This window comes from Megalops cyprinoides, chromosome 14, assembly GCF_013368585.1.
Source record: "Megalops cyprinoides isolate fMegCyp1 chromosome 14, fMegCyp1.pri, whole genome shotgun sequence".
Lineage (NCBI taxonomy): Eukaryota > Metazoa > Chordata > Actinopteri > Elopiformes > Megalopidae > Megalops > Megalops cyprinoides.
This window is the reverse complement of record NC_050596.1, coordinates 13,307,949-13,331,192: the sequence shown is the minus strand read 5'-3', so window position 1 is coordinate 13,331,192 and position 23,244 is coordinate 13,307,949. Positions and strand designations below refer to the sequence as shown.

The window sequence follows — 23,244 nt, the reverse complement described above, 5'->3', positions numbered from 1 at the left end:
AGCAAGGAGTCAAACTTGCAATCTCCCCTTTCTTACCTATTACATGACACTGGCACCATACTCAGGTACAGCTCTGAACACAGGCTTACTGCTTCCACATACAGAGCGCATGATACTAAGATGAAACAAATGAGAAGTGTTAGCTACCGTTAGATCACCTGCAATGCAGTTTATGCCACCTGTCTGGTATCCAGGGAACCAGCAGCAGCCTCACCTGAGATCAGTGAAAAACAAGAGACAAAGCATGTATTTCATACAAGTTGAAGTGGAAAGACTGGTACATGTAAATTGACAACAGGCCATTCAGACCAACTAGCCTCATCATTTTGTGTACCTTTTATAGAATGTATCTACCACAATGTCACACCTGGTCCTGACAGCTAAACACTCTACTAAGGTGATTTGTAACTAGAAAGATCCAAACTATTTGTGGGGTTACACGGTTTCAGCAAAAGGCTCAGCCTTTCCAGTCAGTAGACATCCATCTATAGCCACGGGTAACTGCTTATGTGAGTTACCATTTGAGTTGTAGATCTTCTCATAGACATTTACTACAGCACAGCTCCAAAGGAAAAGCAAAGCACAAAGACGTTCAAGTGCTCACTGATGCTAATAACCTGAGAATCTCAATGCCCTGCTCCACTCACTGAATTTCACCGGTGACGGTGTACAGCAGGGACTCTCACCCAGTACGGTGTACCCAGTATTGCTCAACTATTTTTCTTGCCACCATAATGTTGAAAAAAAGGGGAGAAAAATGCATCTTCAGAAAAGATAAACTGACTGGTCTTTTCCTGCAATACATTCTGCCAGTGTTCAACCATTTCAACACACGCTTTCTGGACTAAGATAGATTGCCTTTTGGAATTTTTTTCAGGTTTCCACATCAATGTGGGGCTTAGGTAATGAAGTTTTATATATGACCCCAGGCAAAAGCACCCACTTACACCTATGAAGTTTTCACAATTGGGACTTCAAACAGAGTCCAGCTTTCCATTGGGACTTATTATCAAATGATACATACTGCATGAGGGGAAAGCACCTATTTCTGATTTTTTTTTTTAACAGACAGCCAGCCTCCCCATGCCAGATTGACACATAACTCCCCATACGCACTGCTGAATTTCAAAACAACTAAACTTAGTTTTTTTTTTTTTTTTTCGAGGGGCGGACAATGGGTTACAATTTTTACACGAAATATGTTGATCGGGATAGGGTTAACTAAACACTGCCAGTGTGCGGTATCGGCTAGCCTGTAGCTAGCTAACGTTGGCTGATTGAACTCTTTTTTTTTTTTCTTAAATCTTTACATTGTATGACTACTCAATGAGCTGTATCAGGGTGTAGAAATGATGAGAGTTACAAACGTTGCAGCTCCAGGAAAAAGATAAATCTTGAAAACGCTCCCAATATATGAAACACCCTACACGACAAGCAGGTTTCAGGCAGGCAGAAAACCTCTTTCCCTGTTCCCACAACCATGCCATTGACATTTGTGTACATTTCATTAGGCTGTTGCCTCCGCTTCAGCCGCAGTGGTTGGCTTCGCAGGTTACGGTAAAGAAAAGTCTTTGACGCCCAGTGTGATGCCGGCAGAACTGTTATTAGATTTCATTTTACGGCAAAACGAAACCAAATCTCTAGTTTCGTTTTCCAGCTGGATCACACTGGTCACAGATATTTAGTCCGCACGACTGTTATATTGCAGGCAGGAGCGCTTCCCCCACACCATCCACACATTGAATCCAAGGTGTCAGCTGCTGCGGCAAGAAGTAAACTACCTGCCAGTAAGTTCTTACTTTTTACGCTCACCGCAAATCAGTAGCCTATACATATGTCCAGGCTAAACTACTGTCGATACGTTGTATAAGTTGAGAAATGTATTAGAAAAATAAAATGAACGCTGAACAAACATAAGAAGAATTTAAATTACTTTTAAAGCTAAACGCCGCACCTTTCTTGTGGAGGTTTTGGACAATTAATATAATATTAAGTTTCTAGACATCACAACGTGGTCTTTGTGTGTGCATGTGTGTGTTTATATTAGGTTGCAAAATCATATTGGGTACATACTTTTCAACTTACTACTTTCGATGAAATTAAAGTTTTTGTAATCTCTTCTTTATAATGTTTAACAAGGTATCTACAAAATTTACATATATCACAGCATTTGATTTGATTATCATCATTTTACCGGCGTCGTATACACTAGTCTACTTGAGTTTCGATGATCAGGTTGGATGTACCTCGCCACGTACAGTGAGTGGTAGACTACAGTGCCTCCTTCGTCCATCGTATTGTTTGAACCCCGCGAGCGGGCTCAACCGAATGTCTACCGGTATCCGAGAGCACGTTTGTTTTTGGTGACGTGGGTCCTCCTCAGCTATATTTTATTGGCAATAAACGCTGAGGCCTAAACTCATAAACATCAATGAGTGCTGGGGTAAATGTGGTGCCCAAATCCTGTTGGGGATGTTAGAGATATAAATGTTTCAATGGAGATGTAGACAGCAAACATTTAACACAGAGTAAAGCTTGGGTTTTGCTGGTTCGACTGCATGCTCATGCTCAGCTGAATGCATAAATTCTTTTTTTTTTTTTAAATAACATGATTTAGTTGTTGCTTTTGGAGGATTTATATTGTGTATAACCTGCAAATTGTTGTAAGTAATCTTATATGACACTTAACCTTATCAGGATCTTCAGTCTTCCTAATAAAGAAGTGCCACAGCGAGCATGGCAAAGTATAAATGCCTGAACCAGCCGAATGGGGCCACAAATGGAATTTTGGTAAGCATGGGTCTGAGTGTCTAAGTGTCATTCATGTTCTCATAGGTTTTCATTTTATTGTTTCATCTCAACAGAGCCACAGTAATACTACAGAGAGCAACTTGAGGAAAATGAATAAACCATCAATGTTCCTTCTGTTGTTTTGCACATTGGGCATAGTACAGCATTTCTTATATTGGTTAGTGATGGTACTGTAAGGCAAAGTCCTTTACCTGGGTCCTTCATTGAGTGCAGCTGTGGTACTCAATTCAATTTTGGTCTAATATCCCAAGACCTCAGAGAGCAGCGCATCTCTGGATCAGCACTATGAAGAGAAGGTGCGTCCCTGCATTGACCTGATTGACTCCCTGCGCTCCCTGGGGGTGGAGAAGGACCTGGCTCTGCCGGCCATCGCTGTGATCGGAGACCAGAGTTCCGGCAAGAGCTCCGTACTGGAGGCCCTGTCTGGAGTGGCGCTGCCCAGAGGGAGCGGTGAGACTCACACACACACGCACGACTCTTTCTCTCTCTCACTCTCTCTCTCTCTCTCTCACACACACACACACACACACACCAAATCCATTGTATGTCACAACACAAATGCACACCTGGGTGCGAAACCGTCTATCACTGGGCAAAAGAGAACAGGAGTCAACGAGCTGACTTGGTTCCACCAGGTATGGGGGCGGCTAGATGGGGTTCCTCGTCTCATAGCTCTCGGGCACTATGTAATTTTTAAGGCGCCTCCGAGTTGCTCAGATAATGACGGTTGACTGACGCCTATCTTCCAGTGAATGCTGATTCCACTTTACAGCACTGTGTGAACTGTAATTCCATTAGCTGGGTGCGAGTTTACCAGTGGATTGCATTTGTCTTGTCTCATACAATATAGTATACAATTTCTGAAGAGGGAAAAAAGCATTAACAAGAACTGCACTTCATACTCTGCTCTGAACAGAACAGTTCAGTGTGATTGTTTCAGCCCTTTGTAGCTGGGCTGTTCATGTAATATGGAACTATACAGAGCAGTAAGTCTCCACAGACCTGAATTTGCTATGCATACTGCATATGAATAATGTACCTGCACACATGCGCACACACACACACACAACCTGTATTCTCTAAACAATAAGTATGTGTCCTGTATAGGTATAACAGTGCTTTGGACTTCACCCAGTAATTAAGTTGAAATTGAGTTGAAACACAATTATGGATATGGCCTATTTAGTGGTAGGATATTATATCTGTCTTAAAAAAGGTAGCATGTTGTCTTAGATTAATAATAATGAATTGCTTACATTAGGTTCAGTGAGATTTACATTTACAGCAGATACACTGACAAAGAACCACTGTGGAAATACTCTTTACTATGACAACAAAACTGGTTCTACTGTATGTGCTGTTCTCCAGCATACTGATAAGATCCAAATATTCTGGGTGTGACTACTGAAAACTAATTAATTCATATGGGGTGGCCTACAGGAATCGTGACACGTTGCCCTCTGGTTCTGAAACTGAAGAAGGTCAAGAATGGAAAGCCTTGGCAAGGATTGCTGACGTATAAAAATACCCAGGTTGTCCTGAAAAGCCCAGAGGACGTTGGCCAGGCAGTATCTGAAGGTTTGTACCTGAGCTACTACTGTTCATGGTAGAGTGAGGCTTCATGTATGCTGGGTGGATCTATAGCTTGTTTAAAAAATTATTCACTGATTAGAACAGCTCAAAATGTTTTGCTAAAGAGATTAAAGTCTTTTGATTGGTTCATGCACATGTGACGGCGCATTGTAGCCCCACCCATTACGGGTACATCCAGCCACAGTGTCCTATTGCTACTGATCACTCTCTGATTTGTGTAAACAAAAAAATTTTGTTTACACAATGTAACTTGTGCTTTAGATGCACAACGCATCAGGTGCTACACTACAAAAGGAAAAATGACCCACCTTCAACTAACAGATATCAAAGACTCAGCTGCAACATGTTTGAATATGTTTGTGAATGGCTAATTTAGCTCAGGAGATGATCGCTGGGAAAGGACAAGGGATTAGTCACGACATGATCACCCTGGAGATTGGCTCCACAAATGTGCCAGATCTGACACTGATCGACCTTCCGGGGATTGCCAGGGTTGCTGTGGGGAATCAACCAAAAGATATCGGCGATCAGGTGAAAGCAACCACAGGCAACAGAACTAGCTGAACTTGTTTTGTTTAAATTTCTGTCATACCCATATTCTTGGCAGCTAATGTGACAATCCAAAAGGAACAGGAACCTCATTGTTGAATGAACGTATTCATTTGTGTGATATACAGGTAACTGTTGTTAATGTTCCAGTTAATCATGACTCTGAAGTCATCGCGTATGTCAAATTTATTTTTCCCACAGATTAAAAACATGATTCGTAACTTCATCAGGAAACAGGAGACCATCAGTCTCGTGGTGGTGCCAGCCAACATTGATATTGCCACAACAGAAGCTCTAAAAATGGCAAAGGAAGTTGACCCACAAGGGCAGAGAACTCTGGGTAATGAATCAGCCTGTAATGTAGCATTACATTAAAAATTATGGTAACTTATGTTTTGATCCATGTTTTTTCCTGGTTACATAGTGTTCTTTTTATTTAATATGGGTTATGGGTAATATGAGTGAAGAGATACTTTAAGGACTGTATATATAAAAACAGCTGATATGTCTTGAACCTGCTGCAGGTATCCTGACTAAGCCAGACCTGGTAGACAAAGGGGCTGAGAAACCTGTGGTGGACACGGTCAACAACCTTGTCGTCTGTCTGAAGAAAGGCTACATGATGGTTAAGTGCCGTGGACAACAGGACATCAATGATAAACTGAGTCTAGCAGAGGCCACCCAGAGAGAGAAGTCTTTCTTTGAAAGCCACCCTCACTTCAGGTCTGTGTCATTTGAATCTGTCCCAGAATGAATGGGGCTCTACCCTCTGTATTCATTTATTTGTGTAGAAGACGTGCTTATCCATGAGCTGCTCACGTAGCTCACGTTTACAAGTTATTCATGCATACGCCTGCATGTTTACTGAGGTAGCTCAGGTTAAGCAACTAGTGCAACCTGCAACTTGCTTGGTACTTGCCAAGTGCCAAAATCATTTTGCCACACTGAACAATCAACCAAATATTAGTTATTTTTTATTTTATTAGTATTATGTACAGTATGTCTTGATAGAGGAAGTATCACAGAGCGCCTGACAGACCATAGTACTTGGAACTGACACATGTTAAAGCAGATATAACTTGAAATGGGTGCAAAAAAATTGAAATGGGAGCAAAAAGGGAATTTTTCTTTGACAAATAAGAAAAACATTACTTGCAGTAATGTATTTGAAAGAGAAGAACACCAACATAGAGGCAATTTGTTACTCCAGAGGGCCCCGGATAAACAATGAGAAACACAAAAGAGAAATGCAATTACTTTTGTAATGAAGTTAATCTTTTTAGTGACAATTTTATGTGTTTATCATCAGCACACTATAAAATGTACAGTATTGCTCACAAGGTTTGGTGAATAGAACCAAATGCTTTTGGTAATGTTATATACCTCCATAGTTCCTAATACACAACTTTATACATATGTACTGTAGCGTGACCTACCGTATATAAGAGTTGTTTTTGAGAGTTTTAAACAAACAAACAAAAAACTTTAGTGGGATGTGAAAGTAGAAAATTTTCCACTGGTCTTCTCAATGTCAACACTGAGAAAAAATATGCCAGGAAAATACAACACTTAGACAGATTTGTTGTGCTAGCTTGTTAAGATTGTTAACAGGTTTATGAAGGTGAAATTAACAGAAGTATAGACACAAAATTGATTCATAGTGCAATTTAACATCAGTGTCATTGTATAAATAATACTTACTGCCTTGCATAACTTCCATAATGAAGGGTTCCCTTTTGCGTGTTTTTGAATTGGTTCTGTCTTCTGCATGTGCCCTGACCCAGGACTCTTCTGGTTAGTGGCAAAGCCACAGTGCCCTTCCTGGCTGAGAGGCTGACTAAGGAGCTTGTGGAACACATTAGTGTGAGTACACTTGTTAGTGTGAGTACATGTGCTCATTTCCCTGTCACTGGACAGCTCACATCCTTAAAAAGAGCTTCTGATTTAAATTCCATCCTCACTGCCAAGACAGGAATAATGAATATTTTACTCAAATTCAGGTTTCAATCACAAGTCTGACAGATTATTTTGTATCACAAGGAGAAATGTTTCCTATCCACTCCTTTAATTTCTAGGACTCTTCAGTGTTTTTTTTTTTCCTTTACATTTTTTTTGGGATTCTTCAGAGATCCCTGCCCCAGTTGGAGGAACAGATTGATGTTAAACTAGAAAAGACGGCTAGACAACTGAGGAAGCTGGGAGATGGAGTTCCTCAGGATGAGCGGCAGAGGGCCAACTTCCTGATTGAGGTGAGCAAAGATGCAGATGAAAGATTTAATGCTGAGGAGCATGCAGGAGGGAAAAAAAATCCTGTGTCCCATTATTGCTGTTTTTACAAGTTTATTTTTTTTCCACAGAAAATCAACAAGTTCAATCATCTCCTCTTTGAAGTGGCCCGGGCAGAGGAAATGGTGGAAGAGGGCGAGACCAGGGTGTTCACCAAAATCAGGGATGAATTCAACAAGTGGAAGCAACAACTGGACAAGAAGGCCAACAAACGTGAGTCAGTCTATTGGAGATCTGTCACCGGAGATCTGGTGGAACATGTAATCATTTCAAGTCATTGTGCAGGATTAGTCAATGAATAATATCACCTGATATATTTTTTTTATTTTATTTGTGATGAAGTTGGTTTCCATTTTTTGGTGAGAGAGATGGCAAAAACATTAAGGTCCACGCTCTCAAAATTGCTGAGACAGTTTTCTGTATGTGGTGCGAATGCAATGCGTCAGTATCTAGCTTGTATATAAATGTGTTTTAGGGGACTGCTCTGAAGTTGTCGAATTTTGTGTTTAATGCTGGTAACATACAGACCACTTGGCTCTGTTTTTCATAACGTATAGCTGACAGATAGATGTCATCTTTATATTTTACTGGAATTTCTCACTCTGATGTTCCACTTTCTATGTTTCCGGGCACAGTGGAGGAGCACCTGAGGGACGAGGTGGAGGAATACACCAGGAGCCGCAGGGGAAAGGAGCTGCCCGGATTTGTCAACTACAAGACCTTTGAGGGCATCGTGAAGCAACACCTTCAGGACATGGAGGAGCCCTCTGTCCTGGTGCTGAGGAACGTCACAGGTAAAACGGGGTGGACTCTGTTCTCTCGACTCTGTTCTCTCTCTCTCTGTTCAACTGTCTCTGCATTTTCTCTCTGTGTCTTCATGTTGTTGTTGTTTTTTTTTTTTTGGGGGGGGGGGGGGGGGCTAATTTCCACCCACATTCCAAAGACACGTTTATACTGTCTTCATTTGCCATCTCCCTTAATTTTCCTCTGTACATGTGCCCTGCAGACGATTTCAGTTGTAGCCTGGCCTGGCAATGTTTTCTGACTGGGCTTAGCTCCAGCTCACTATTCCTCACTTTTTTATGTAGCAGAATAAAGAGATTACCAAAAATAACACCTGAATGGTAGGCTTAACCATATACTTCTTTAAACGGTGGACGAAAATAGAGTATAATTTTCTCACTTTTTTGTTGTAAAGAAATTATTAGGTGCAGCGTAAACAACATTGCCAGCTCTCATTTCGAAGCCTTTCCAAACCTGTTGAGGGTTTCCAAGGCCCATGTGGAGGATCTGAGGGAGGAGGAGAACAGGAAGGCTGAGGAGAAACTGCGGTCGCAGTTCAGCATGGAGAATACAGTCTATTCTCAGGACTGCCTCTATAGCTACCATCTACAAGCAGTCAAAAAGCAGAATGCTTACTTACTGACAGCAAATGCAGATCTGAAAGAGATGGCCCAACATGTGAAAGCATACTTTAAGGTAACTCTTTTTTTTTCTTGTTGTGGTTTGTTCCAGTTAAGTTATGCTAGCCTGAGCATCTATGCATGTGAATTACCACATACAGCATCTGAGTTAATCCAATATGGATTTTCCCTGATCTGTTGGATGAACTCTGACCTAAAGAACTCCTGCTTTCCTTTTTTATTTGGTTCTGATAGCCAATAGTTTATAATTATGATTTATACTGGAATTGGGTGTTGTGTTTTAAATGTATATGATGGCTCTTATAGCAGCCGCCTTTGAAATAAGATTTGTCTCTTGCTGTGGATAAGAATGTCTGCTAAATAAACAATAAAGACATAAACACTTTCTGGTGAAAGATCAGCTCTTCTTTTTGCTTCCATATAAATTTGCCAGAGCTTTCTGTGTGTTTTTGCACAATACAGATAACCTCAGACCGACTGGCCAACCAGGTCCCACTGATCATACAGTATCACATGCTGGATCAATACTTCAACCACCTGCAGACCGCCATGATGGGCATATTTGGACAGGGCGCCAACATCAGCCACCTGCTCCGTGAGGTCGTGGACAACTCCCGCTTGAGGGAGGACCTCAAGGAGAGGATGGAACGCCTCAGGAATGCTCGTCGGCTCCTCGCCAAATCAGTGCTTACTGGGTAACCACCAGGGGGCATTAAACTTGTGACGGCTGCATGACTCAACTTCTGTCTTTGAAGAGGAAGAGGAGGCTTGCTTGTAACCAGTGAAGTCTAAGCTTTTCTGCTGTGTCCTCAGAATCATTTGCTATTTCCTCAAATGTCCTCTTTCACCGACTACAGCATTTAACTTTAACATTTAAGTGTAATGTATGGACTCCTACCACCTTACTCTTTGTTCATGACATGACTTTATTCATGACATACATATGTCACACATTATAGGCTTCACTTTTGAAGGAAAAATATTGCTTTTAAAATCACTGGAATTCTGGTATTTTCTGCCATTGTGTCTCTTTGTGTATCTTTGTAGTAGGATTTGCTGTTTGAAAATAAATGTTTACTAGCTCTGGCTTTTTTTTCTTTTCCCTCCTCACATCACTTTTGCTAATGTGTTTAGATGTACGTGAATACAGTTTTTATTGTGAAGTTGAATATCAGTTTATAAAATGTTGTTCAAAAATTCTTTCAAGAATATTAGGTTTATTTTTATTACATGGTCTATCACTAATCAATACCTTGACACAATTTAGCAGGGTTATATCTACTTCTGAGGCTAATGTTTTAATGGAGAAAGGTCCAATTGAAACAACCGTAACGTCATGTTTTAATTTACATTTATCTTACCTTGTTAATAAGCCCATAAGTCCATGTTATCAACTCTCTCAACATAGCATAGCATAGTGGTTAAAAATCAGAATTCGTAGCCGAAAGGTTGCCTGTTCGATTCCCCGCTGGGGCACTGCTGCTGTACCCTTGCCTACATACCTCTAATTGCCTCAATAAATGTATAGCTGTATAAATGGATAACATTGTAGAAAAAAGCTGTAACCTATAGGGATCCAGACGCTCTGGATAAGAGCGCCTGCTAAATGCCAGTAATGTACAATAAACGGGACTATGTTCAATGTTCTGGTCCTGTGACAAAAAATAATTCCAATAATTCGAAGCGTTAAATACAATCAGGCAAAACGCGAATGGATTATGAGCAAACGAACCCTGCCCGCCGTTTGCCGTATACAAACTTGTTTTGCGTTTGTTATCGTCGCTTTACGGTAGCAGACGACTACGCATCGAGTCAACTATTTTTAGGAGCTGTGTAGGGCATGCGTATTTTTGCAAGATTTTACATTTATTTCACGGCCTCGATGCATGTGCATTGCAGTCAGTAAGGCGTCAGAGATACTGCCTTTGTTAGTTAAAAATAGCTGATAATTACAATAACTGATAATTCACTGTTTGACCTTGTTGCAGGGCACGAATTCTAGTGAGCGGCAAATCGTTACCCAGCTTGCTAACTACCTACGACAAGCAGGGATCTCTGCAAACTGGCTAATGTGAATTGTAAATCCTTTTCGTCATAGCAGCTACCGCTATATGGTTAATTTTATAGTAACTTAAAACACGCATTAGTTTGTTTACCGCCACGTACTATTTTAGGAAGATGTTCGCGATAAGGTCGGTTGCTTCTAGATCTTGTCTCACCTTCGTGAAACCACAACTTTTTGGTGCGGGGTTACTCCATAGCAGTGCTAGCTGCAGAAACGCCAGAGTAGCCGTTGTAAGTATTCTGTGTCGGTAGCTAACTATATGTAGTGGACAGACGTAATTAATTAGCATTGCAGCCACAACTACAGCTAATCATTTGTCGCCCTTTTGCTAGTGAAATGCAGCGTGCATTAATTGGCAAGCGCAGGGGGTCGCCTTTGGCGTATGTGTGGTTCATTTCCCAGAGTAGCAATGGAATCTGTCAAAGGTCGAGGTCAGACCTCTAGACACACATTTGCATTTAGCAGGTATCTAGCTGGTCACAGTCTAATAAGATCGGAAGCGCTCATATGTACTGCATACTCACTCGTTTTTCATACTCACATACTTCGTTCTGCATACTCACAGGCTCGTTTGTCCAATCATTGACTAGCTAGCAAGACATTAAGAGTTGGATTAAGTGTAACTAACACACTTGCGCATGTCGCACGTTGCAAGCAACCCATAGCTTTTGCTGATTCATTTTAAAGGATCTGGATTCAAAAATGAATGGTGTCGTAACCGTGACGTACCTAACAGCATAACTTCACATGTGTTTACAACTGGTATGCCATTTTGCTGTGGACAATTACATTAGTTTTCAACACAATGTAAAAACATGGATCATGAGGAAACGCTTTGCATGGTTAAGTTCAGAGTTACGCCTTTGTTCACAGGTGCTATCAGGCTGCGGGGTGTACGATGGGACAGAAATTCACGAGGCGTCTGCGTACGTAACATCTCTTCCCATGCTGAAGATAATGCCTGTGTGACCTTAGGATTTGCAGAGATATGATAGTTAGGGAGGGTGAACCTGCGTGCTGAGTATAGTGTGTTGCCAGATTTTAACATTTTTGGAGTGGAGAGTCTGGAGTGGAGTCTTGTCTTTATTTGAAGGCTAACTTTTTTATGATTTGTAGGTAAAGCATTTGTCTGCTTTGAGCAGGTCTTGCACAGTGCAAGCAATATTTTGTTGCTGAAATAAAAAAGTTACTTTTTTGGTTCTTTAGTCATAGCACAGGAATGTTTGTCCCTTTTTTTCATTCTTGCACATCCTTGACAATGAACTCATCAGGTATACAGGTGTTAGTTATTTTATTGTACTTTTTTTTAAAGGAAGGATGTGCTGAGCTTTTATCATTTGTATTTGCCATGCTGTATTGTGTAGAAGCATTGTTGTTTGCGTAAATATTTCTTCTGCATACATCTGTGATGATCATTGCCAGGTATGAGAATGCCTGAGCTTGACAGTGTCATGGTGTGTGGTTCTCTCTCAGCAAATGACGGTAGGGGGCAGTAGTGAGAGTTGAAAACTGCACTGTTGTTGTGCTGGGCAGGATTCTTGTGCACCTGAGCCGGGGAGGAGCCAAAGTGCAGATGTATGCCCCAGATGTTCCCCAGATGCACGTCATCGATCACGGCAAGGGACAGCCGGCGGAGAAAGAGTCCAGGTGAGGATAAAGGAGAAGAAGGGGTGGGGGCTGGAAGTGAAGGTTAGGGTAGAGGGCGTGGTTCTGTGGGGTAAGTGGGTGGGATGATTGAGAGGGAGGAAGGCGTGGCTGGGTGGATGGGGTAGGACTGGTGGTGGGGGTTGGGGAATAAGGTGATTGGTTCAGTATGTGGGATGGGAGTGGGAGTGGGTTGTGAAGTGAAAGGAGAGCGGGATGCCCACGGAAGGGGGGGGGGGTGTCATGCGATTATGGTTGGCTGAACTACTTATTTTTTTCTTTCTTTATTCAGATGCTTCTCTCAAAATCTATTCAGAAACATTTTAAACTCAGATGTGAGTGTTAGGGTTGATTAACAGAAAAGGCCTGGCCCTTGTATGGCTGGATACATACTGTATCTCTGACTCTTGTAGACCTAGTAAATACCCTGCCCTGAAAGTGTGATCTTTTACCTATATGGTGCATCTTGGTGCTGTGTAGGGGTTGTGTTTGAAATGGGCCTAACTGAGGATTTAAGGGCACTTTTGAACCTAGTTTTTTGAGTGTGTGATTCAAATATACTATTTTTTTCTTGTTTTAAAAGTATATGAAGCCTCTGACCGTAACTTAATTGTATCAGTATACAGATTCCACAAGAGAGAGTTCCAACAAAAAAAAGTACAGTATGAAAGTCACACGTTGAGGTTTAGTTTGAAATGAACCAAATGAACCAAATGGGCACTAAACGGTGGACTAACTTGGCGTCTGATGGAGTGATGCTTATTTGCCTTTGCTTCACTGATCTGGCTTCTTATAATCTTGATTGGCCTGTGTCTTTCACAGATAGGCACAACGTTGTGAGTACTACTGTAGATAAAGCAATGAAAAAATGCCAGACATACATCCTCCATTGCAGCTTAACAGCAAATATACTGAGTACAACCAAAAAGTCTAAATTGGTAAGAAAAAAAAGGAGAATTAATTTGAAAATTCACTTGGTCCAAAGTGTTTGCTTGTGAACTTGGAGTGAACATGCAGACATGGCATGGTACAAGTACTATAAATGTCCCCTTTTTTCATTAAATGTGTTTTCTCTCTTTTTTGGTGTGAAATCAACGTGCTCTGCCAGGAACGTGTTATCTGAATCTGCACGCATTGCTCGGGGGAACATTGCTGACCTCTCCCAGCTCCACACCAGCAACCACGATGCTGTCATCTTCCCTGGGGGCTTTGGTGCAGCCAAAAACCTGTGAGTGCAAGCAGTATGTTTCAATTCTGGGCAAAAACGCAGGCACCTGAAACACACATCATTCAAATGGCTTGTGTAGATCAGTGCATTTTGTACAATCATGAAAAAATTTCCTCATAGAGGAGAAAACATGAATAGGTAAGGTAATATTCAAGAGATCATGGCTGACTGTTTGACAGGGTGATGTGGGTATCAAAAGCTACAGTGGTCGCACGGAAGCTGTCTCGCTCTTGTCGTCCTCATGGTGTTGCTGTTGGTCTCTCGTTCTCTTGAGCTCTCTTGATCTGATAGTGGATGGATGACTTGGTTGGCAGGTCAACATTTGCGGTTGATGGTAAGGATTGCAAAGTGAATAAAGATGTTGAACGCATCCTGAAGGACTTCCACAAGGCGGGCAAGCCCATTGGGTGAGTGTGACCTGTCCGCCTTGCTTTTCAGGCTGTGTTGTATCTCCCCTGTGCCATTTCAGGCTTGTGCCCTGGCTCCGCTGTACTGTTTCAGGCTGTGTTGTATATCCCCTGTGTCAATTCAGTCTGTGTTGTATATCCCCTGTGCTGTTTCAGACTGTTGGATATACCCTGTGCTGTTTCAGACTGTTGGATATACCCTGTGCTGTTTCAGACGGTGCTGTATCTCCTCTGTGCCAATTCAGGCTGTGCTGTATCTCCCCTGTGCTGGCAGCCAAAGTTCTGCCGGGGGTGGAGGTGACCGTGGGGCATGAGGAAGAGGAGGGTGGAAAGTGGCCTTACGCTGGCACCACCCAGGCCATCACATCCCTGGGGGCGAAGCACTGCGTCAAGGATGTCACCATATCCTCCATCACAGTGTCCGTTCCTGAAGCACTCTTTGTCGCAGGACCCCACAGTGTGTACGTCTACCACAGTGATGGCGTCCCCTGCTGTGGACGAAAGGGAGTTCAGTCTAATTCACTAGACACATAGGTGTTTTCCCTTAGCACACTGAGCACTCTTTTTGCAGAGTATACATGGCATGGTTATAACCACATTCCATGACCCTCCCAGTCCAATAGGACCACACATGTGCGACTACATGCTTGCGTGACTGTATTTGAATTTTAATTTGTACATTTGAATGTTTTTCTCTTCCTTGTACACATTTTTTAATGTGTACAAGAAAGAGACATGCTTTCATTGCTAGCGCATTCCATGAGCTCTGTGTGTTAGCCACCCAGAGCCTTTTACCTCACACTGGTATAGTAATTACAGTGCTACACTGTTTCTGGTTGTGACCATAATTGTGGCTTCATGGCTCTATTAAGGGAGCAGGTAAACCCACTTTCAGTGGGGTAGGCTTTGTTGCCGTGCACACGGCCTGGCCGTCTTTCCTTAACTGCCGGCTCACGAGGTCCACGTGGACCAGAAGAACAAGGTGGTGACGTCTCCGGCCTTCATGTGCGAGACCGACCTGCACTTGATCTTTGACGGGATCGGAGCCATGGTGAGGGACGTGCTGAGACTCAGCGGGAAGTGAGGGGTGCACACCTCCCCCCCAACCACTGCACACCAAAGGGGAGAACCAACCCCCCTGCCGCTCTCATCAGCTCCACCTCTTCACGCTTTTGCTGGATTATGATTCATTTTGTTGTATGTCTGTTGTATAGCTAGGGTTTTGGTAAATGATAACAGACAATATAGAGCTCCTAATTTGATATTCAGGAAAAAAAAACATTTTGGAATGACTTTAACTGCTCTATTGTGGGAGATGATTTAGTCATTTTTGTTTTTGCAGAAAGTATGATGCAGTAAATACAATTTTGTATGTAAACCGCGCATCCACAAAATACTTCAGCTGACAAAAACATTTCCAACAGTATTTTAACAGGAACATTGAATGAATGGAATTTTCCCTAATATCCAGAAGGTGGCGCTCACAGTCTTTTTGCAAGGTAGCCATGAAACTGAATGATTTTGTGGCAGGTGGATTGTTTGTGTGATGAAGAACTAAAGATCCAAGAGATCTTTATTATATGTAGCCAAGCAATCAAATCATTGCACTCCTGACAAGAGTGGAAAAGTATGGCAGTCAAACCTGTAATTACTGTGTCAAAGCTGTATTATTACTGGGCTGTGTGTTAAGATGCAGAAATCAGGAATGGTATGCGCTTATCCTGTGGGAGTAAAGGCAATGTTTATTCCTTTAACACAATAAAATATGAAATGTAAAATTACAATTTTGTCATTTTTAAAACAAAAAAAATGATACAACAAATTCAGGGAGGAACTAAAATGCCAGTACTGATTTAAAGTTATTGAAGGAATCGCTTTGTGAAAAAATATGGTATACAAACCTTTTTGTCAGGTGATTTTTTTTTTCTCTTTTGCTAAATTAGTCAGTTGTTCTGAACTTGGCTAGATTGTCCAGTGAACTCAGAGAATGCCTGGGATTTTTCATCCTCTATAAGTACCTTGGTCAATTAGCAAGCAGACCAAGCAGACTTGCACCTGGCCTACTGAACCCCTAGCCTGTGAGGTTCTTTAGCACTGATGCTTGGGAACTGAGTGACCCAGGAGGCAGGTGCGCACCTTTCAACCTCCCAGCTGTTTGCCTACCCTTGGTTGATCTCTGCCCAACCATGACTCCCGAGGCACCCTCTGAGAGAGGAATCTGATAGAATAAACTCTGGGGGATGCTCAGGCGTCCAGGGGTTGCTGTGAGATTCAGGGGAGTTTTTGTTGGTAAGTGGACCCCAATGGATTTTTGGGGGTAGGCGTGGGGGGTGGGGGGCTTATAATTGGAATCTTGAAAGGCAAAATCTGGCATCCAGCCAGCACACAGAAGAATTTGGGGAAGGTTAATTAACAGCTACAGGTGATGGAGAGGAGAATCGAGGAGGGCCACTTCACTGGGCTTCTCAGCTTTTCAGATGATGAAATGAGAGGGGTGGGGAGGGGTATTCCCGACACTGTGATTGACAGGAAGTCATGACTGAGTCATCTCTGGAGAATGTTCTGTGTGATGCACTGAGAAATCTCACAATGCTGGGACCAGAGGAAGGGTCAGCTGGGTTGAGGATCAGAACTTAATCTCACACAGTGAATTCAAAGCTTCTCCCCGAAACACAGTAGTACCCATCCCTTGCTTTAAATTCAGTCTTGGTCAATCTTTGTGGAATTCATGTAATCATCTTTGACAAATGGAAGAAACCACACTAGAAACAAGTATTCCTCACTGACAATGTCTGCTGCAATGACAGTGTTTCACCAGTAGAGGTACTGATGAGTAAAAAGCTCAGCAATGGTCTGGCAGCCAAAATGAACACCACCTGTTGACAGCAAGACATGCTGCCTATAAGCGCTCTCTGTTTTCCTACACACTAGCGTGGTCTCCTTTGTGACTCTTAATCTACAGTCTGTACTTTTTGGGGAATGTCCTACAGTATCATCCAATACTTGATACTGCTTCACCCTTCTGAAGCAGTATCAAGTATTGAAAAGAATCTTTAAAAAACCTCTATCACCATCACCGTGGGTGCAATCTCATCTTATCTGAAACCTCTCGACTCTGCATGATGTCCATAGTGACCATTTACATTTTTGTCATTTAGCAGACGCTCTTATCCAGGGTGACTGAAGTTGGAGTTGGAGTACAAAGAGCATTTAATAAAGTTGCGTGAAAAACTGTACTTACAGAACACTACCGACCATGTTTGAACATGTGTCAGCCCCAACAAATGCTGGAATAAGCAGTGTGTGTATGCTTCAATATGTAAATGCAATGCAAGATACCTTATAGTAAGATTACAGCATACCTAGCAGAAGGGCAGTCACTGTAGTAAAATTTCAGTGTGCAATAAAACTACTCAAAATGGGAAGGAGAATTTAAACTTTGTGAGAAGGTCTGGGGGCAGTTTGAAGAAGTGGGTCTTCAGTCTAAGATGCACAATTGGCAGCAGCTCTGCTGCTCTGACCGACCATGTGTTGGACATCGCAAATGGAGAAAGTGGTCAATTCTGGGTCAGAGGTCATGCCACTGAAACTTGCCTCGGCACACTGCCCATTTTGTCGTCCCTGGCTGGACAGCTGGACCTTTGGTAATGGCTGGCCGGCAGTCTGGACCGACGGTCGGGGTTCTGGACTTTTGACCCGTGTTTTCTTGGGTTCATGTCCCAGGTGGGGGAATGCATACATGGAGGCACCACCTCTCTAACTCAGTGATATGGATGACTGGATTTGTCTGAACCCCAATCTGGCTGTACATGTCTCAGTGTTGCTTACTCTACTGGTTAACTCTTCAAGGGAAGGGAGATGTATAAGCTATTGCCCTGGGGTACCCAAGAGGGTATGGGAGAATGTCTTACAAATCCAGAAAACAAAGCCTGTGTGAGTGTGTTCTGACTGTCCCAGGATCTCCCACTCCACAGGGACGGGGAAGGTGGAAACAGGATCAAGACACAGGATTCAGGATTCTATACATCTGGTTGTCTTATGGTACCAGTGTACACTGCCACCTCTTGAAAAGTCCTCAGTGCTAAAAGAAATTCTCATCACTCTGTCACACTGTCTTTTCCTATATGTCACTCCTGTTCTGTTACAATACTCACACCTCAGATGCTTTCTCATCACTACTGTGCTAAGCTTTGAACCCTGCTGATGAGCTACTCTCTCATGATTGTTTTCTCAGTTTTCTAGTATCCCGTGTATAAATGTACTACAGCAGTTATTTCGGTTTAAATTGTCAGCAACCAAATATTTTCACTCCAAAGAAATATTGTGAAACATACATAGGGACAACACAAAATGTGATGCTGTCTTGTTTTAGCTATGTCAGTATACCTAGAATGCATGACAGAAAGTCCTATTAGAGGCCCGACTGCAGACCAGGGTGTTTATTTCTGTCCTGCCCACGGGTCCCTCAGTCTGGATGGGCACCGTCCTGTTCTCGGTCAGTCCAGAGGTTTGGCAAGCTAGACCTCTGGGCCTGGCCAATTGTATTGGATAAATGGGGCCGATTTGGAGAGAATGCAACTCTCAGAACAACAAGTGCTAAGTGTTTGTCTGCTAAGCTTATCCCCCCACACACAGCAAACCACCCAACTGCCCGCTTTCACTTGTTCCATTGTCAGATGTAGTGTATAAAAACTTGAGTCTAGCATATGAGGTGTTAGCACGATTGTCTGGCTCACTCTCTGTTTCAGTCTTCATTTTCACACACAATAAGGGTGTTTCATTATCAAAATAATACCAAATTTACCAAGAAAAAGAAATGCAATTCACTCAATTACTTTTATTTCTTTTTTTTTTTTTTGGTCTGTAATTTTCCCAGCACTCAAATGAATTGAGTTTGGGGGTGGGCCCACAATAGGCCAAGGCCCCAGTGTATTAGTACAAGTGCCTCAGACAATCGCACCCTCTGCTGGGCTAGGCCAACCGCGGGCCTCCCTGGCATGCTGATCAGAGGATTAGGCCGGTCTGCAGCATCAGGTCAAGAGCAGCGTTAAAAAAGGGAAAGGCATGTAGAGGAAGACGAGGTGCCTGCCGACAAACAGCACAGTTTCTGATTTCCTAGCCACTTGTCCGAGCTTTCAAGAAAACACAGTGGCGTGATGGGGAGAATCTCACCATCTGTTTTTGCAGCTTTTGTTTCTCCTTTTTCAATTGTGACTAGAAGAAGCAGCCCTGGAAACAGGTGTGTGCCCCCCCTCACTGGCTTGCCCACTGAGTGAAGGACTTTTGCAGTAGCAACATCCCACCACAAGAGGCACTACAGGATGGAAAAGCCAGTGAATGAGTTGCCACCAATGTGAAAAGTATCAGTTCAATTTCTTTTTAAGTTAGGTGAGGAGAGAGGTTATACACTTACATAGCTGTTTTACTGGGCTTTTCATTTGACTGAGGTTGATGTGCCAAAACCACCTCTTCAATTAATCCTCTCTTCATTTATTGTGCATTATCCTTAAAATGTTCAGAAGAAAGAGCCCCTTTATAAAAGAACTTTCTATTGTAACTGTAGTTTTTTGTCAGAGTAAATGAGGTAACAACAGTATTTCAGAATGTTTTTATCGAAATGGAAAATTATAGAAAAATATAGGACATGTGACCCATGGATTTTTTTTACTTGTCCTGCACTCAATGATCACACAAGCATCCCTACAGCCTGTTATTAGGTTGATAACTGGGAATTTCTGAGTATGTGGCATCTTGTTTTGTCAAAAAAATTGACAAACACTGCCAATACTTGACTGAAGGATGTAAACGTGATTCTCCTCAGTTAATGTGAGCTGTTTTTTTCTTTTCCCTCCCATTTTGAAGGAAGCCATTATCTGCAGCCATTGAAACTGGTCTGAATGTCGCCTGACAGAGTGGTATGCAAGCGCCCACACGTGCACAAGCTGGCACAGGCTCACGCACAGTGCTCGGCCCAAGGACCATAATCAGCTGCTCAGTATGTCAGGCTGAACAAACGTGGCCCAAACTAGTGACCAGGGTTAGCGTTAGGGTTAGGGTTGAGGTTTGGATGGTCTGTCTGCAATACAAGCGCTCCCCAACACTGACCTCGCCTGCTCCTTCCCAGCAGGGTGACTTGGTTTGACCCAGCATAACATCCCAGTACCCGATAATGGTGTTAAGAAATAAGGGGGTATTGTAAGGGGGTTTTGTTCCAGATGGATTAGGGGCCTACACTTTGCCAGATAATAGGGAGCCTTCTACATATGCATACACTGGGCAAATGACACAGAATCATGGCTAATGTGTGTGTGAGGTGACAGAAAGCAACAGGCAGGAGAAGGGAGAAAAGGGACACAATATGGAACTTAATTCACCACAGGGCCCCCTTTTAAAGAGTGAAAAACACAGCAATTAGGCCAGGAAAGTAAGACAGAGAGAAAGGGAGAAAATTAGACCAAAAGAGGATAGGAATAGCTGTGAATTTGCAGTGTTAAATGGTGGCATGTATTAGCATATGTCTGTGTTATTCATTTTTGGGTTGGCTGAATGCAGCTTCATTACCATGTCTTCCCCACCTCCCCATCTGCAGTCTGCCACCCCACATTTTCAACCATAGCGTCCACTACAAGAGAGAGAATACTTTGAACACAGAGATGAGAGGCACAGGCAAACAGAACATCTTTGCACATGGAAACCCGGTATGGCAAAAGTATTGCTCCTTACCATTTCCACAGCACAAAAAATCCTTGTTGACGTGAATTCACTCTCTCTCTCCTTCTCTCCCTCCTAAATGCAGGAGAGCTATCTGTGCTTAGTCAGGTACTGCCCTTGATCAGGTAAATGGGATGCAGGAGAAGAATCACCAATGTTATATATTGGCCCACACTGTAAAGAGTGAGCATGTTTTGAAAAAGCTTACATGCTATTGTCATCAGCCATTTTCTTTTTGAAATCTTGTCTTTTTGATGAAGAATGACATTGGACCTGTGCGTGAAATAAATTAAATAAGGTAAAGAGCAACATGTTTTAGTGGGGCATAGGAAGAAAAAGTACTACCCACTGGCAAAGGTAGAAAAATATATTTACTCGTATTCAGTCAGGGAACAGCTTACTCGTTACTATGTTTATTTCATACTATTATGACAAATAATATGCGATAATGTTACAGAAGCTAAATGTTTGTATAGAGCTGGATGTCTCTCAAAGACAGAAGTGACACAAAAACTAAACCATGGCTTTCCGAACAGGTACGATCTCGTAAAAGCAACAAAAGTGAGATGAGGCTTCTGTGGTAAAGCCACTCTTGACTGTGAGGTGAGGTCGCAGACAAGAGTTAATGGCAGAGCGGTGTCTTAATGTCTGCAGGCCCCCTGCCCCACCTCTCTGTGTCTGTGGCCAAATGTCCACGCAGAGTGGTCAGTCTGGGGCTCTTGAGGTCAGAGATCATGTCCGTCTTGGGCAGAGAGAGACACCTCCATCTGTCAGGGCGAAGAGAGTGAAGGTCAGGGCTGACGGGTGAGAGAGTCGTTCAGGGTCAAGGGAAGCAGCTAATGGGTGAAAGTGTTCAGGGTCAGGGTCCACCTTCTGACCAGTCCTCCAGAGCACTTTAAAAGCCCATAGAGGCTGAAGGAGCCTGACCTTTGAGTCCTCCCCCATCGTGGAATCAAATCATTACAGGAGGTCTGTGGCTGGGGGCCACTGATATAGATGTAGGTATCATGCTGTCATGCTGCACTTGCCTGACAAAATCCTCTGAGGTAAAATAAACACTATGAATTTATGAACATTTTTCACAATATGATTCTATTTAAAGGATAATTTTCACAGACCCTGAATGTCTATGATCTCAGATCATGTCCCAAATTAACGACTGAGATCCTTGTAAGGGTTAACATGGATTAGTCTTGGAGTGTTTTGAACAAAGGTAAACTTTAGAAGGATAACTACTGCTTCAGAGGCTACTAACACTGCAAAAATCACTTGTCAGGCCTGGGCAGGAATATCATACACCTAACGTCTGGAGTTTTGTTCTCTCTGGTTTATTGGATGTATTTGAATAGTCTAGCACCAAGGGATTAGTATAGCCTCAGTTTCAAGACACTTGTTAGACTATTATTCCATCACAGGACCTCAATCACAATTAATAATTAACGCAGACAAATACAGTTGATAATTATATAATTATTCACATGCCTGTGCTGTTTGCTGAGTTTGTAGTGCCTACAGTGCCTAGAGGGGTGTTATTACATGAATTCATTGATGTGTGGACTGTTTAAAATTGCAAGCTTACAGTACATGTTTTATTTTCAATCATGGGACTGAGGGCATGTATGATATTTCCCCCAAACTGGGCAATAATGTTTCTACTTTGCTGGCCACTCCCTGCCCATTCTATGACAATCTCTACCCTCCTGTCTCCTCTCTTTACCTCCCCTCTCCTCTACTCAGAGCAGTGAGTGAGTACTCACCCTTACCCTCCCCCCTCCCTTTCCTTCAGTCCAGCTTGTCAGAGGAGCGCCATGTCAGCCCATTAGTATGTTAATAAGAACGGAGGGTGACAGGTGGCCCAATAGAAAGCTCAATTAAGCTGCACATTAAAGGAAAGCTAATGAACCATCTCAGGAAACAATGCGATGGCAGGGGCAACAAACTGGCAGGGAGTGTGACAGTGCGAGTCAGAGAGAAAGCATGCGAGGAGTCGTACAAGAAAAGGAGGGGTCAACCCTGTACGGTGAAAAGGAGCCGGGGAAAAAGCCATAAAACAACAAGACGTAGACGGGAATCGCTAATAAGGGACGCTGCTGGATTTGCTCATGTCAGACGAAGAAGGGGAGAAGGAAAGAGGAAGAGGAAAAAGCAGGAAGTCATATAAACTTGCTGTTTCTCTCCTTTCAAGCACATTCCATCCCCCTCAGGGTTTAGCAAGTACAACAGGTACTCTATGTGCCATGGTGTGCTTTTCATCAATGATGCGTTTTTGGCAACTTCATGGCTTGGGAAAATCAACAACAATTCATCGCTGACTGAATCTCTGAAATTAATAACATGTTCTGACATATCTTCTTTTAATTGGATTAACTTTTATTACACATTTATTGTGTTGCCTTACAGAGAATGGGGCATCATTGTATTTACAGTAAACAGACAACCTTATAAATTCACCTGCATCAGTTGATTTATTTCTTTCTATTCATATTTTAGTCAGTTTACAGAAATAATCAAGTAAAAAAAAAAGAA

General features: G+C 42.6%; 2 protein-coding genes across 2 annotated transcripts; both read left to right on the top strand.

The window, feature by feature from the left end:
* The first annotated feature begins 1,752 nt into the window (after positions 1 to 1,752).
* On the top strand, positions 1,753 to 9,552 carry LOC118788903 (interferon-induced GTP-binding protein Mx-like). The gene is made up of 13 exons (XM_036545101.1): positions 1,753 to 1,787; positions 2,698 to 2,790; positions 3,063 to 3,261; positions 4,252 to 4,389; positions 4,781 to 4,935; positions 5,155 to 5,293; positions 5,478 to 5,676; positions 6,738 to 6,816; positions 7,080 to 7,202; positions 7,311 to 7,452; positions 7,875 to 8,033; positions 8,438 to 8,718; positions 9,126 to 9,552. The coding sequence occupies exons 2-13, from the start codon at positions 2,737 to 2,739 to the stop codon at positions 9,360 to 9,362; spliced, it is 1,905 nt and encodes a 634-aa protein (XP_036400994.1). The 5' UTR covers positions 1,753 to 1,787; positions 2,698 to 2,736; the 3' UTR covers positions 9,363 to 9,552.
* A 914-nt stretch (positions 9,553 to 10,466) lies between these two features.
* Positions 10,467 to 15,724, top strand: gatd3a (glutamine amidotransferase like class 1 domain containing 3A). Its single transcript, XM_036545102.1, has 7 exons — positions 10,467 to 10,958; positions 11,602 to 11,654; positions 12,262 to 12,375; positions 13,481 to 13,600; positions 13,915 to 14,007; positions 14,253 to 14,409; positions 14,963 to 15,724. Exons 1-7 carry the CDS (start codon positions 10,842 to 10,844, stop codon positions 15,089 to 15,091), a joined length of 783 nt encoding a protein of 260 aa, XP_036400995.1. The 5' UTR covers positions 10,467 to 10,841; the 3' UTR covers positions 15,092 to 15,724.
* The last annotated feature ends 7,520 nt before the right edge of the window (positions 15,725 to 23,244 follow it).

Coding starts and splice junctions, on each gene's coding strand:
- LOC118788903 (XM_036545101.1), top strand. CDS start 2,737: ATGGCAAAGTATAAATGCCTGAACCAGCCGAATGGGGCCACAAATGGA. Junction 6,817..7,079: donor AGCTTGTGGAACACATTAGT/GTGAGTACACTT, acceptor GGGATTCTTCAG/AGATCCCTGCCCCAGTTGGA. Junction 8,719..9,125: donor ATGTGAAAGCATACTTTAAG/GTAACTCTTTTT, acceptor TGCACAATACAG/ATAACCTCAGACCGACTGGC.
- gatd3a (XM_036545102.1), top strand. CDS start 10,842: ATGTTCGCGATAAGGTCGGTTGCTTCTAGATCTTGTCTCACCTTCGTG. Junction 14,008..14,252: donor AAGGCGGGCAAGCCCATTGG/GTGAGTGTGACC, acceptor GTGCCAATTCAG/GCTGTGCTGTATCTCCCCTG. Junction 14,410..14,962: donor ACTGCGTCAAGGATGTCACC/ATATCCTCCATC, acceptor CTGCCGGCTCAC/GAGGTCCACGTGGACCAGAA.